Source organism: Leptonotus elevatus, chromosome 11, assembly GCF_054856555.1.
Source record: "Leptonotus elevatus isolate MCC_2025b chromosome 11, RoL_Lele_1.0, whole genome shotgun sequence".
NCBI lineage: Eukaryota > Metazoa > Chordata > Actinopteri > Syngnathiformes > Syngnathidae > Leptonotus > Leptonotus elevatus.
This window is the reverse complement of record NC_141249.1, coordinates 22016417-22030573: the sequence shown is the minus strand read 5'-3', so window position 1 is coordinate 22030573 and position 14157 is coordinate 22016417. Positions and strand designations below refer to the sequence as shown.

At 42.9% G+C, this 14157-nt stretch overlaps 2 protein-coding genes and 1 long non-coding RNA gene across 7 annotated transcripts in view; 2 read left to right on the top strand and 1 right to left on the bottom strand.

Annotated features, from left to right (window-relative positions):
- Positions 1 to 203: 203 nt before the first annotated feature.
- Positions 204 to 3678, bottom strand: nipa1 (NIPA magnesium transporter 1). The gene is made up of 5 exons (XM_086089470.1): positions 3477 to 3678; positions 3299 to 3346; positions 2573 to 2663; positions 1462 to 1622; positions 204 to 1362 (listed from the first exon to the last, which is right to left on the bottom strand). The coding sequence occupies exons 1-5, from the start codon at positions 3607 to 3609 to the stop codon at positions 866 to 868; spliced, it is 930 nt and encodes a 309-aa protein (XP_085945596.1). The 5' UTR covers positions 3610 to 3678; the 3' UTR covers positions 204 to 865.
- LOC147166468 (uncharacterized) lies at positions 505 to 2818 on the top strand. Of its 2 annotated transcripts, none has more exons than XR_015096495.1 (3): positions 505 to 633; positions 894 to 1348; positions 1438 to 2818. It is a non-coding gene; the product is annotated as an uncharacterized LOC147166468 (long non-coding RNA). The 2 variants fall into 2 exon arrangements; XR_015096496.1 differs by having other exon boundaries at positions 505 to 789.
- Positions 3679 to 4141: 463 nt separating the features above from the next.
- Positions 4142 to 14157, top strand: part of herc2 (HECT and RLD domain containing E3 ubiquitin protein ligase 2) — a 51594-nt gene continuing 41578 nt past the window's right edge. For all 4 annotated transcript variants that reach the window (XM_086088451.1, XM_086088449.1, XM_086088450.1 and 1 more), the window contains exons 1-13: positions 4142 to 4312; positions 5445 to 5583; positions 5811 to 5904; positions 6923 to 7051; positions 9078 to 9297; positions 9368 to 9468; positions 10489 to 10630; positions 10714 to 10818; positions 10995 to 11166; positions 12181 to 12354; positions 12466 to 12654; positions 12735 to 12886; positions 14113 to 14157. The exon at positions 14113 to 14157 is cut by the window's right edge and continues 113 nt beyond it. In XM_086088451.1, the coding sequence (XP_085944577.1) occupies positions 5509 to 5583; positions 5811 to 5904; positions 6923 to 7051; positions 9078 to 9297; positions 9368 to 9468; positions 10489 to 10630; positions 10714 to 10818; positions 10995 to 11166; positions 12181 to 12354; positions 12466 to 12654; positions 12735 to 12886; positions 14113 to 14157 (1598 nt within the window). In that variant the 5' untranslated portion in view covers positions 4142 to 4312; positions 5445 to 5508. The remainder of the gene's footprint in view (positions 4313 to 5444; positions 5584 to 5810; positions 5905 to 6922; positions 7052 to 9077; positions 9298 to 9367; positions 9469 to 10488; positions 10631 to 10713; positions 10819 to 10994; positions 11167 to 12180; positions 12355 to 12465; positions 12655 to 12734; positions 12887 to 14112) is intronic.

The following is a 14157-nucleotide window of genomic DNA, read 5'->3' as shown; positions in this document are numbered from 1 at the left end:
ACCGTCGTCCCTCATCTGTCGTCTTTGTCCGGTTTTTACTGTTCTTTTGTCCAATTTTGTGTGTGTTTTTTGGCAACATTTTTATCTTTGCTTTATCACATTTTGACATTCTACTTGATTTGATTTGGACTGTTGTAGCGACCAGTAGAAACTTGACAGCCAGTTATGCACTCACACATACAACAGGCTTGTTTAGTTTTTAATTTATCAATACATACACGTTATTGTCCGCGGCAAATGCAACATTTTGAGAAGGCTAGGCACTTTCTGTTTCCTCTCACCGCCTGTCTATTGCTACATTCAGACTGAATAAGCTATTCTTGAGGTGTGACATTCCTAAAAAAAAGTATATTTAATATGATGGTAGCCCACTGTAATAAAATGCCTAGTTTGATAACATTGCCCTTCAATATAGGGGGGAAAGTGTTGGAACATTGCCTTTCAATTTAGGGGAGAAAGTGTTGGAACGCGGCCAGCGGTGGCCGGAAACAGCTGATGTGTAAAACCCGGAAGTCCGTGGCATCTACCACATAGCTACAATGCACAAGTGAGCCACTTCAAAGTAGTTTGTAAATGCTTATTGGTGCCACCAAATGGCGCTTGAAAGCACTTCAAGATCATGAACACATGATGGTACATAAATGACTATTAAGTTGGTAAATGATTCAACACAGACAAACCACCTTCACATTAGCTAATAGCCTCGTCAATAGTATTATTAGCCACGCTAGCATACATTGACATGGGCTAACAAAAGTGAGGAATTCACTCTAGTATTTGACACAAATGGTATTATATCACATTTTGGCATTTAGACAAAAACGCAAAATAAGCTAATTTTCACAAAGTGGTTTAAAAAAAAATGTCACTGTGTCTTCTTCATTTGCTTCCAGGTGAGCGAGGCCTCCTGCGAAATCCGCAGCAGGGCGACGCCCACGCACAGCGTGGCCAAGCCGCACAGCGCCGCGAGCCAGTCGGCCGCCGTCAACGCGCTCCACTCCCCGAAGAGCAGCGCCGACGACACCAGCGCCGCCGCCGTGAAGGCGGCGTAGTACACGGCTTCGAACACGTGCGAGCCGAACGCCTCCAGGGCCTTGTTGATGTAGAACAACTGCAGCAGGACGCTGGCCCCCAGCGTGGCCAGCAGGGCCAAGAACAGGGCGAGGGCTCTCGAGGCCGGGCCGCCCGAGAGGACTTCACGCGCCGCCAGGCCCAGGCTCTTGCTGCAGGGAACCGTGAAGCTTCCCAGGAGGGAGCAGATGGCCACGTACGCCCCCATGCTTGACGGGACGCGGGCGGGGGCCGTCCGTCGAATCAGCACCGCCAGAGAGAGCGTCACCAGGACCACGTAGGTCACAAACACTGGGAAGACCATGCAATTGTCGGTCAAATGTTGCTGATTATTATTATTATTATTATTATATATTTTTTTTAAAGTTGTGTTAAAGAGGCGGCGGTCACCTGGATCTGCCAGCCTGGCCTCCAGCTGGCGTGCTGACGTCACGCTCTCCGAGGTGGGCGCGTGCAGCACCAGCACGGCCGAACCGCAGCAGGTCGCCACACAGCCCAGTTTGCCCAAAACGTTTAAACGCTCCTTCAGGATGCGGGAGGCCAGCACGGCTCTGGACGACACCAAAGTACAATAATCGCCCACCATGCCTCGCACACTGACTGAATTTTGGCCGCTTCTCCTCTTTTTTTTGAGTTCATTTTTGATAAAAACGTGTTTTAGAAAATAACCTATTTATTGGTCAAAAATGAAGTCATTTAAATTGTATTTACATCAAAAAAAATACATGCTTAATTGGTCAAAAATATTAACATTTTGAGATTTTACAAAATCTGAGTTGTATTGGTCAAAAATTTATTCATTTAAATTTTATTTAAAAAAACATGTTTAATTGGTCAAAAATATACACTTTTAGATTTTATTTTGAAAAAATCTAAGTTGAATTAGTCCAAAACACACTTGTTACAATTTTGAGATCAATGTTCCATTTGTAAAAAAGCAAACAGTATTTTTAATTTAATTTGAGAATATTTAAGTTTAAAGCCTTTTTTTTTAATTGTATTTGAGAAAATGTTGGTTTAGTTGTGAAATTGTATTATTTTAACATTTAATTTAATTAAGAAAAATATGTGTTTAATTGGTCCAATTGTTTTAATTTTATTTTTGGAACAAAACATTTTTTGGTCAAAATTAAATTTTATTTGAGAAAATCTATATTAAATTAGTCAAAATACATTATTTTAAATTTAATTCATAATTATATTTAAGTGGTAAAAAAAATACATATTTTAATTAGTTTTTGAGCAATCTAATCTTAATTGATCAAACATAGACTGCGTTAAATTTATGAGAGAAAATACCAGTCTAAATGGTCCAAAACACACTCTTGTTAGATTTTATTTGATAAATTTATGTTTTGTTGGTCAAATATACACTTTTTTTCTGTCAGACACTCCCGCATTTTGGTCCAAAATGTTATTTAAGCTCTAAAAATGATAACTAAAATGTGATGGTGTGATTGGACATGTGCAATATGTATGCATACTATATTCATTTACGTACCCGAATAGAACTCCAAGTGCTCCCAGTGGCGTGACTATGACGGCGGGGGCCGCGTTGTAAGCCAGGAAATTCCCAATTTGACCTACGACCACTTAATGACATGGAAAAATGTGCATTTTAACATAAACGTTCACCACACAGACAAGGACAACTCTTTGTGTCGGTGAAAGCGTGACAATAAGCACACAGAACGTCTTCTTAGTCACAATGAACAATTCACTCATAAATAAAACTCTCACACTCACTGACTCACAAGACTCTCACACATACCAAAACACTCTCACACATACCAAAACACTCTCACACTCACTCATTAAAAAAAATAAAAAATCTGTGAGTTTTGTGTGTGTGCCTTTGTCTTTGCTACATTGTGGGGCCCATTCAGGCGTGTTTTTCCAGGTTTAACTATCATGTGGGGACCGACTTGAATCTGTGGGGACATGTTGGTGTTCCCATCAAGTTCAGACCTCTTTTTGAGGGTCAAGACTTGGTTCTACAGGTTAGGTTTTAATTGGGTTATGGTTGAGGTTAGGGTAAGGAATGGGGGTAGGCAATCATTTTTGATGGTTGGGGAAAGGTGCTAGGAAATGCATCATGTCAATGAGATGTCTCCACGACGGTACAAAGACAAGTGTGTGCGTGCGTGCAAAATTGGTTTTGTAACTGTACAGCACACAATACTTTAATGTCTTTCCCCATTTGAACGGCAGGTGTCGCCAAACTCACTGGACAGCGTGCCGCTCCACCACACAACATCTTTCAAGTACGAAACACCTGAGGGTATAAAAGAAAACGACGTGTCAGAATTCGGCTTAGTGAATCCATCTGAATTGCTCGCTGAGTCAACTTTGGAAGGAAAAAAAAAAAGTTATGTGAGTTTTCGTCAAATATCGTCCCATAGTACCTCGTTCTCGCGAGCGTAATATCCCCTTCTTCTGCAGCACAAACGTCGAGCCGTTGATGAAACTGGAAATAACTGCGATCGCTATGCCAACAGTTGGCTTTGAGACGCCACTCGGGTCCGAGTCTGACAACATTTAGTTAAGTTTGTATTTCCCCCGAACTACAGGAGAAGGTTTTCCGGGTCTCATCCGCCGGGATGCAGGACTGTCAGTACCCAGGATGTGGAATGGTGCGCATGTGCAGTTCGCTGCAATTTCCTTGACATTTCAGACAAAAACTATTGTTTTTACATAAATTACTATATTTCACACCAATAATATATAATTTAAGGTAATTTGAAAAAAATATGTCACTGTTGGTAGCTCCTCAGTGAGCCGAATCTAGACTTCTATTATTATTATTTTAACCAAGTATCTGTACTTATAATCATCTACAGCGTGTAAAACACTTTTGCCACATGTCATTATTTCAGTATAAATGTTGTGACATGTTAGGTAATGCGCCGTTCGTAACCTCGAAACGTCGTATGACGTATGTCGATTTCATGTACTGTAAAACCATTCCGCAAGCTTCTGCGCTTACGTCCCGCCTTGAATTTGGAATAAGCGCGTGATTTTACACCCTGTGTGCCGAGCGGGCGGAGCAGCACTTTGTAACGAGCGAACGTGCCGTCGTCCACTCCACCCCCCACATTGGCGGCCCCAGGGAGCCAACAACAAACGCCCTGTCATGGTTCTCTATGGTTTGTGCCCCATTCTGCGAACTGTCAATCAAGCTCAAATAATGCAGCATAGTAGCTGAGGAGAGGACTGCAAAGGCGTCAGCGCAAGACCGCAGGTAATGTCTTCTGAAGCCGTATAAATGTTAATTTCTCCCCAAATCCTTTCGTCCTGGTGTCACTCGGAGGTGCGTTTCAACCCGGGCGAGAATGACGACAGCTGGATTAGCATGGCTAGCTGTGGCTAACGTTGTATTTCCATTGCGGTAGGCTACTTAGCATTAGCCGCCGAGCTAAAGGGCTAGCTATGTTGCCTGCATAAATATTAATATTATAGATTTGTATATGCAGCCGCGTTGTCGAGGGTTAACTGTGACATCTCGGCTGCTATTTTAAAGCTACGACAATGATGTTGTACCTCAACCCTCCTATCGTCATGTCACGATAAATACACGCACGCGTACATACACGTACACAGATGTATCGTATGTAATTCCTCGTTGGACTAATTGGCGTTATTTTACATAATGGTTCATGTTTATTTGAATCATGATACTCTCTCAACGATGCAGCGACTCTGTGACGTAATCTTCGCGATTAAAATGAAAACAACTAAATTTAGATGCAGCAGCAGCAGCAACCTATTTTTCTGGTCCAGCCCTGTAAACATCTCATGATTGAATTTCCAAAAGTGTTGCAATCATATGATGTTGAAACCAGTGGCCTGCTACTATCGTGTTTACATTACACTTTGCATCTAGTAAATTTAGTGTCCTTTCTTTGCTCCATGTCAAAGCTGCTGCCACGCTCATTTTTCTCTGAGGGCTGTTAAGACTGTGATTTTGCCTCCTCAAACAAAAAATGGTGGCTAGATGTTTGTTTGCAATGTCTCAAAGTCATTGAAGACAAGTCACTGTGAACCAGAGTGGGCTGATTCTATTTTTGTGTTTTAGTTTAAAGTTTTATGACTGCCACTCAAAGTTTAGTGCAATGGTACTGTTGAAGTAATTCGACTAATCTCTCGGTATTTTTATGAAAGATGATAAACAACATGCAGCAGATTAGAGAAACATGCTTTCGAAGGCCACATAAAATGATGCGGTGGGCCGGATCTGGGTGCGGGCCTTGAGTTTGACTTGCACACTATATTCAGCAGGCAGCTTGTTGGCATGACTGTGTTATGTTGCATGGATGAGCTCACATGCCAATTAATGTATTATACATAGTCATCTTTTTTTTTCATGTTTACAGGTTGGTTGCGTTGCAGCCCAGAGAGAAGCAGGGGAGGGAGGGAGGGAGGGGGGTTTGGGGGAAGATGCCTTCTCCCGCATCTTTTAACCTCGACGCTCAGAGCAGATTTCATGACAAATGGCTCAAGATAGATTTACAGGTATGTGACACAATAATCCACAAAGGGTTGCAAAATTCTGGCAAAAAAATAAAAATAAAAAATGTTTACCCTGGTTGTTGGCAGCCTAGCCCGCTGGCCACACTGGGCTACTTTTAGCTCAGGTCATGTGAAAGTGATCACATGTAAATGTACATGCAGTACACACACACACTTACATGCATTGAACGTTGGATTCTTTTTTTTAAATGTTTCATTTCCTTTGGCAGTGGGCCTTCTCTGCAGAAGGACTGAGCGAGATGTGGAACGAAATGGTAAAGGATGAGGAGGTAACATTCAACGGAGAGGAATCAGCGCATCCAGGTATGACACCATTTTGGCAGATTATTTTCTCAGGAACAGCAAAAATGGGTTAGTTTGACCCGGGGTGCGTTTAGTGTTTTCTCATTAGAAATAACCAACCACGTTCATTGTGCATGTTGGTTACATACTTACATTTATTACTGCAACTTTTTTTCAAATGACATTTTCCTCATGGCTTAAATTGACCAATTTTACAGTGAAATTAATAAAATATGCAAACAAAAAAAATAGCAGCAGAATAGTTGGGTCTGAATTTTTTTGATGTGATACAGACACATATGCTATTGTATACAAACTTTGCTCAACCATTTATTAAATGGTCTTGCACCATACTTCACTCTCTTTGTTTTGTTCTCTAGTGTAGCATAGCCCGTTTAGGGAGCAGACTATTCGGGTCTGAATCAATTGGTGCAATTTAGACATTGATTGGCTAACTTCACTCACTCATCTGTCATCATTAGTGGTCTCACATTATACTACGCTCTCATCCTCTTTTGATCTCTGCTGCAGCCCATTTAGGCTGAAAACGAGTTGTATCTGAATCAGTTGATGCTAGGTGGACATTTTGATTTGATAACTTTGCTCAGCTATCAAAATGATTTTGCACTATATTTTGTTCTTGTCATATTTGACTTGTACAGTAGTCTGTTTTCGTGGCAGACTAGTCGGGCCTGAATTTGTTAATGCGATGGAAACACATTGATATACTGCACTAGCGTACCTTACCTGTCAAAATGATCATTTCCTCTTTTGGTCTCTATGGTCGCCCATTTACGTGGCAGACTAGTTGGGTCTGAATTAATTTAGCAATTTTGTCCCTTCAGTATTTATGAATGTGAATCCAAATATGACCTTGAAAGCAATGTATGTACCGAACCGGAAAATCTATTTTTATTTGGCTTATTACAAAAATGAAACAAAATGGCGACTCTTAAAACGACTAGTCTACTACAGCTGCAGTTGCTACCTTCTGCAAGCTAACAAAGCTAACCCCGACGGTGTCTTTGCGGTCTTGCAGAAGACTGCTCGGGCTGTTTCGCGGGCCAGAAGAAGGATGAAGCCAACGACAAGGAAGAAGCGGCGGCTGTGCCGTCGGCCGCTGTCCACCATTCCATCATCGACACCTGGGACTGGGGGCGGCAACCTGGTGAGATGCTCGGCCATGTCACCTATTATGCTTTTTTTGCATTTGCAAAGTGGCTGCTCTTAAATGTTTTTTTTTACTAGGGCCCAAACTTAGGCTGATGCAGATTCTGATATTTTTTGTCGTGTGTTAACGTGTTTGAAAAAAAAAGAAAAAAAAAGCTAAAAGCTCAAATCAGCTGACCAATTCTTACCCCCAGAAGCGTCAATCAAGGAGGCGATATGTTGTTGGTTGTGTTTACTGATGCGCCTGGGTGGGCCGCCTTTGTGCTTTAGGGAGATAAGCGTCTCGTTGACTTTTGGGGTTGGTGGGAGCATAACATGGTCGGAGGACTGCTTCTCACTATTGATTGAGGAAATGACATCATCGGTAACTGGATTGCCGCATGGATGAGCGCTCTCCCATCCGGGCTGAGGGTTCAAGCGGCACACTTCCTGCCCATCCGCACCCACTCCTATCTCGCACGTCAGCAGTTTTCAAACTAAGATAAATATTGATATGTAATTTGGTCTCTCTACTGTGCTTGGCTCTCTTCCTGTTTTGATCTCTGCAGTCGCCTGTTAAGCAGCAGAATAGTTGGGTCTGAATTGTTTGATGCGATGTGGACCTATTGCTATGCTAACTTTGCTCAGCCATCAAAATGTCCTCACGTATATTTATATTTCACTCTCCCTGTTTTGATCTGTATGATAGTCTGTTTGGGCAGCGGACTAGTTGGGTCTGAACTGGTTGATGAGTTATGGATAATGTGATATGCTAACTTTGCTGTTTTTTTTCTTAGCTGAAGTTTTTTTCTTTCCGTCTAAATGATTATGCATCAATTCTTCCATGTTTCCCGTTTACTTCTAGAATTGATTTAATTCCCCATCCCATTTATTCAGCAAACTACTTCCATGAATTGCACAGGGTTCAAACGAATGATGCGCTCTGCGCTTTAAGGCTGAGTCACTCCACAACTTTAGCTTGTTGACTCAAACGTTGCGGTCGTGTGAATGACCGAGTCGCTGCGTCTGCCGCGTGTGTGTTTGCTGTGCGTCCCAACGGCTGCGCACAGCTGAGGCGATGTCGCTCCCGCAGCCTCTGGCCAGTCCGGCTTATATGAAGGCTTAAGTTATATGAAGGCTTAAGTGGATTTCCAAGCGGTTATTTTGGCCGTCTTGTTCGTCCCCCCTCAGCGCTGGCTGCTGTGACCCCGCGAGGACAACCAATTTATATATTTTTTATGCTTGTTGTCTAATATTTGTTGAACTTTATAACAGAGCGTAAAATGGGCCATTTTTTTTTGTGTGTGTGCTGATTTTCTTTTTTTTTTTTGTGCGGGTTAATACTGTTAATGTCAAACCCTCTAATTTGGGAGCACAGTAAAGGCACTACTATATTTGCTAATACGTAAATACCTGTAGTATAGTATCATATAATTAGGGGTGTCAAAATGAGTGCATTCATTTAAAGTTCCTTAGATGCCACAATTTTTATTTATTTTTTACTTGCTTGTTCTGGGGACATTCCAGTCGCAACGCAGCAGACACGTCCATGTCCAAATTTAGCAGTAATAGATTTAATAATACTAATGAATATATTTGTGGAGACTATTTTTAAAATGTGCAGAATTTCATGTTAAAGATGAGCGAGCTCTTAATATGAAAAGAAAAATGCACTGAGCTGTCACCAACGTCTTACAAATGCAGTTATGCCATCTAGTGGCAGAAAAAATGATCTAAACACAAATCAATATCGCACTCGCTTTTTATAGTACAGTACACCTTTTTAATTTTAACTAAATTTTATGAATTATAATGAAATTACTGTATCAATGATGCATCTGTATTTCTATTAGTTTAACATTCCCCTCCACACTTTTATGTTAACAAGAGTATGAAAACCTAAGATTTTTTTTTTTATTGTACATTTAGAACAGATATAAAATTTGCGATTACATTATTATAACTATTGAAGTCATGCGATTTAATTACAATTAAAAAAATGTAATTGCCTGACACCCCTACAAATAATTGGTGTGCGTTACCAGACGCGAAAGAGCTGAAGGATTGCCTGATGGTGCTGGTGGACGACCAGCAGAATCTGTCGGCCCAGATGGCCAAGAGCACGCTGTCGGCTCGCCGTCTCTGCCAGCGTCTGGTCATTCTGGAGCGCTACCACATCGCGCTGAGCTACAGCATTGTGGAGAAGGACACCTTCTCTTGGAAGTTCCCCGTCAGCCCCCCGCGGCCCGCCGTTGACAATAAAAGGTACCCGGACGCCAGCGTCACACAGTCGCAATGTCATTTCTCGCCGCTGAATGAGGTGTTTTTCTCTCAGCCCGCGTCCCGACAGCAAAAGTGTGGAAGGCTTAGCCATGGTGGGCTCCAGGGCGGCGCTCTCCTTCGCCTTCGCCTTCCTGCGTCGGGCTTGGAGGTCAGGTACGAGACGTAGCAGTGAGCAGGTTTCTCCAAATAGTTTTCACGAGTGGCCGACTGTTGGCAGCTTGTTTTTTTTTCCATCGCAGGTGAACAGTGTCGCAGATGTTAACGGCTAATCAAAAATGACATTGTTGAATCATGTGATGGTTCGCAACAAAAATCTAAAACCGTAATCGCTTGTAATGATAACTTGAAACCCTAATCCAGGTTTGAAACCCTACCCTTTTTTTTTTTAAACCATCGTTCGAAGTCATAACCCGAAACTTCAAGTATGTGCAGTAAGTGAGTAGCTGGCCTTGAAGCCCACTAATGCGTGCACGGAATTACGCTAGGGCTAGCAATCAATTACACACTCTGATAGGTTTTATTTATGCCGTGATACGTTATCAGAAATAATCATGAAGAATTAGAGGTGCAAAATCAGGCCAGAGAGAGTGATGAATGTTATTTATTTAATTTTATTTATTTTTTAAAGGGGAAGGCAACCCCCATCCAAAAAAATCTTAACAATAATATATGTTCTATGCAGCCCCACTAGTCTAAATATTTTTAATATTGCGTTTGGTGGAATATGAGCTAAGCAGCAAAATCCAGCAGTTTTGAGCAATATGAGAAGGCGGCCATTTTGCCACTTGCTATCAAGTGAAAGTGACATCACAGCTGCTCAGGTTTCAGGTAACAACCAATCACAGCTCGGCTTCCGAAAGCAGGTGAGCTGTGACTGGTTGTTGCCTGAGCCCTGAGCAACTGTGATGTCATCTTCAGTCGACAGTAAGTGGCAAAATGGCCGCCCTCTGAGATGGTTAAAAACGGCTGGATTTTTCTGCTTAACTCATCTTCCACAAATGTAATATTAATCAGAATGTCATGTTTAGACCAGTGAGGTCTCATTGTACGTTGTACAAAGACAATAAAGGCAATCTAATGTTTACGGTTGATTTCCCCTGCAAAACAATGCCAACTCCACCTTTTTAACCTCGACTTGAAAGTCTAACCCGCGCCTTTTGTGCTTGGGTGCAGGAGATGACGCGGACCTGTGCAGCGAACTCCTTCAGGAATCTCTGGACGCCCTCCGAGCCCTGCCCGAGGCCACGCTGTTCGACGAGGGCACCGTGTCCTCCGTGTGGCTGGAGGTGGTCGAGAGGGCCACCAAGTTCCTCAGGTGAGCCTGCTGCTGCTCGCGCTCCGTTCGCGACGCCCGTTCCGCTCGCGTTCTCACATATCCTCGTCTTCCTTGTGGATTAGCGACATCCACGGAAACGCCAGCACCAAGGCCAACATTCCTCTTCAGGACCAACACCTGGCGCTGGCCATCCTACTGGAGCTGGCTGTGCAGAGGGGCACGCTCAGGTACCTCACAAACCAGGATTTTTCCTGCTATTAATCTAAAAGTTTTCAAATTTTTCACAAATCCTCTACTAAAATACAAATACATCACACATATGATGTCAAAGGTCTTAGATGATGAAACCAATTTTCGAGGCGAACGCTTCCTCCCAACCGTTGCTGACTTGACCCGTTTGCAGTCAGCTGCTGTCCGCCATCTTGCTCCTGCTGCGGCTGTGGGAGAGCGGCACCCGCGAGATGGACAACGAACGCTCCACGCAGGGCACCAGCGCTCCCCTGCTGCCCCTTCTGCAACGCCTCAAGAACATTCACAGCAGCAAGGACGAGCCCATCCCAGATGAGGAACCAGAGGTCAGTCGGTGTTTTTGTTTTAGAATTCTAATGGAACAGCGAAGGTGGAACAGATTGCCTTTTGCGATGCTGGTTATTTGGAAATGATGGAAATGGAATGTTTCCTTCTCAGGCTTTAACTGTTGGTATTGTCAAATCTTGAAAACTAACCCTGGCTTGAAACCCTAAGCCCAGGGGTGGGCAAACTGGGTCCGAGAGGGCCGGAGTCCTACAGTTTTGGAGGGTTCCCTCTTTCAACACAAGCTGATTCCAATCAACAGGATCATTCTCAGTCCTATGCAGAGCTAGCTGATGAGCTGATTATGTGTCAGCTGTGTAGAAGAAGGGAAACATCCCAAACCTACAGGACTCCGGCCCTCCAGGACCCAGTTTGCCCACACCTGCCCTAAACCATGATTAAGACCTTAGCATGTAACTGGATCCCTGGCTTGAAACCCTAACTCTGACTTGAAACACTAATTTGGCCTGTAAGGGATTAATTGATTAATCGTTGCACCTCTACTTGAAACTCTCATTTAAAGCCCTGATTTTAAATTCTTACCTTTGGTTGAAAACAGTTGTTTGCACTCCGAACACTGAATTGAAACCTTTTATTTTAAAACCTAATCCTTGTATGAAATCTTAAACCAGGTTTACATCCTTAACCTTGCCTTTGAAGTCCTAATCCGGGTTTAAAATGCTGATTTTAAACACGAACCCTTTTTGTGTGAAACGCAAACCCCGGAATGAAATCCTCATTTGGAACCCTAACCCTGGTTTGGAACCTCGTTTTAAATCCTAATCCTTGTGTGATATTATCCCTCAAATTGGTCTTGGTGCCATCTTTGTGTTATCATTTTGGTGGTGGTGTGACAAAGTCAAAGAATAAGTGTAAACTTGTGTTGTTGATCCACAAGATGCTCATTTAAGAGTCTTAATGACAACATACGCTAATAGCACGAACACTTTCCCTCGCTCTCCGTTATCGGAACCCATTCGAGTTAATTGCCCAAATAATCAATTTGTCATTTCCAGATCCTTTCGGCACCACTGAGTCCAAATGAAAGTTTCCTGCGCTACCTGACCTTGCCCCAGGACAACGACCTGGCCATTGACCTGCGACAGACCGCCGTGGTCATTCTGGCCCACTTGGACCGCCTCGCCACTCCCCGCAGCCCTCCGCAACTCAACTCGCCCACCACGCACACGGTGACTTGACTCGCATTTTTGCTCAGGCGGCCGCAACGGAATAATTTCATTTCAATGAGGAAAAATTGTTCTGATGGCCACGGACAAATTCGTGTGTCTCATGCTTTTCAGGGGAACATGCAGGAGGTGATCGCTTGCGGGCTGGTTGGCTGGAAGCTCTACGCCAACTTGAACGGGCCCATCCAGTGCAAAGCACTCGCTAACGTGGGAGTCACGCAAGTGGTGTGCTCAGAAAAGGGCTTCCTCATCCTGTCCAACAGTGGCGCCGTTTACGCCCAGAACTACAAGAGTACTACTCTGGTGAGAGGCGTCCCTGGGACGCGATTATTCCACTTTGTCACAGGGTTGATGAATTTCTTTCCCCCCCCCCCCCACAACAGGCGCCCATGCTCATCTACGGACTGAGCTCCAGGAAGATCCTCAAGGTGGCGGCCCACCCGGAAGGGCAGCACTATTTGGCCTTGTCATCCAGCGGGGAGGTTTTCTCTTGGGGCTGCGGCGACGGCGGCCGCCTCGGACATGGCGACACCACGTACGGGCCGCTTGCGACTCACATGGCACTCTTTTAGTCGTTTTCAGCAATAAAAAGTTATATTGTGTCTAGAATTAATTTGATAAATGTATTATTTTTCATGTACAGTTGAAACTTTTAAAACACATTTTGCCACTCGTTGACTAAAAATGACATCACAGGTAGTGGTGGCAAAATGAAGCTTCATGAAGCATTTGCGATATTTTTTGACTCCTCTAGATGGTGCTCTTGGTTTAAAGATAAAAGCAAGTGCAATGAAAATGGATTACATTTGCATTGCATCTTTGAATCATGAGTGCCATCTAGAGGAGTCAAAAAATATTGCAAATGCTTCATGAAGCTTCATTTTGCCATCACTAATCACAGGTGCTCAGAGGTCAGGTAACGAGCAATCGCCTGTTTTCTGGGTTTGGTCATGTGGCGTTCGCAAACTGAGCTATGATTGGTCGTTAGCTGAGCCTTGTGCACAAATGACATTTTCAGTTGACAGCAAGTGGCAACGTGATTTTAAAGGTATTAATTGTACTTGGAAAACAATGACGTTATCAAAAATAATTATCGACAAAATAATAACTACTTACGGCTGAAAATGGCTCATGAGTCAAGTATCCCTTTTAAAAGCATTAACAAACAGAACAGCTTAAGTCATTCAAAAGAAAAGAACAAAAGTAGCGTATTAAAAAAAATATTAAAACAATGTACATTTTGATCACATTTTAAACACGCTTACAAACCAAAGATTTAAAGACATTTAAAAGCAAAGCAATAAAAAGTAGCATTCTGAAATAACTAAAAGGCCGTATAGTAAAATAGATTTAAAAAATTGCCTAAAATACCTTAATCAAAGGAACGTGAGAAAAAAAAAGCAGTTTTAAAGATGGATTTAAAAGCATTTATACTTGGGGCCGTCTTTACTTCTGTCAACTTTTTCATATATTTGTATGCGGCATAACAGCTAAATGCTGCTTTACCATGTTTCCTTTGAACCCTGACCCCTACTAATTGACCCGAGTTTGTAGACCTCAGAGCTTCTATTAGGAATTCCTTAATTCCTTCATTCACTTGCAAAATCTTAAAATCTTTTCTAACGCTGCCTGGAGTAAATCCAAAGAGCCAATCAGAAGCAAAATGTGTGATTTAAAGATGAAAACACAAACTTCTCCACTTTTGAAAACTCCCCAAGACTTAAGAATGTGTTTAATGCATTGACGCTATCATGTTTGCAGGTATCTGGAAGAGCCGACCATGATCACCGCCTTCAACGGGAAGCA

Excerpts from the sequence above, each read along its gene's own strand:
- nipa1 (XM_086089470.1), bottom strand. The coding sequence starts at position 3,609 with ATGTTGTCAGACTCGGACCCGAGTGGCGTCTCAAAGCCAACTGTTGGC. Across the intron at positions 3,347-3,476 it reads ATTACGCTCGCGAGAACGAG|GTGTTTCGTACTTGAAAGAT; the intron begins GTACTATGGGAC and ends TTATACCCTCAG. Across the intron at positions 1,623-2,572 it reads GCACTTGGAGTTCTATTCGG|AGCCGTGCTGGCCTCCCGCA; the intron begins GTACGTAAATGA and ends GGTGTCGTCCAG.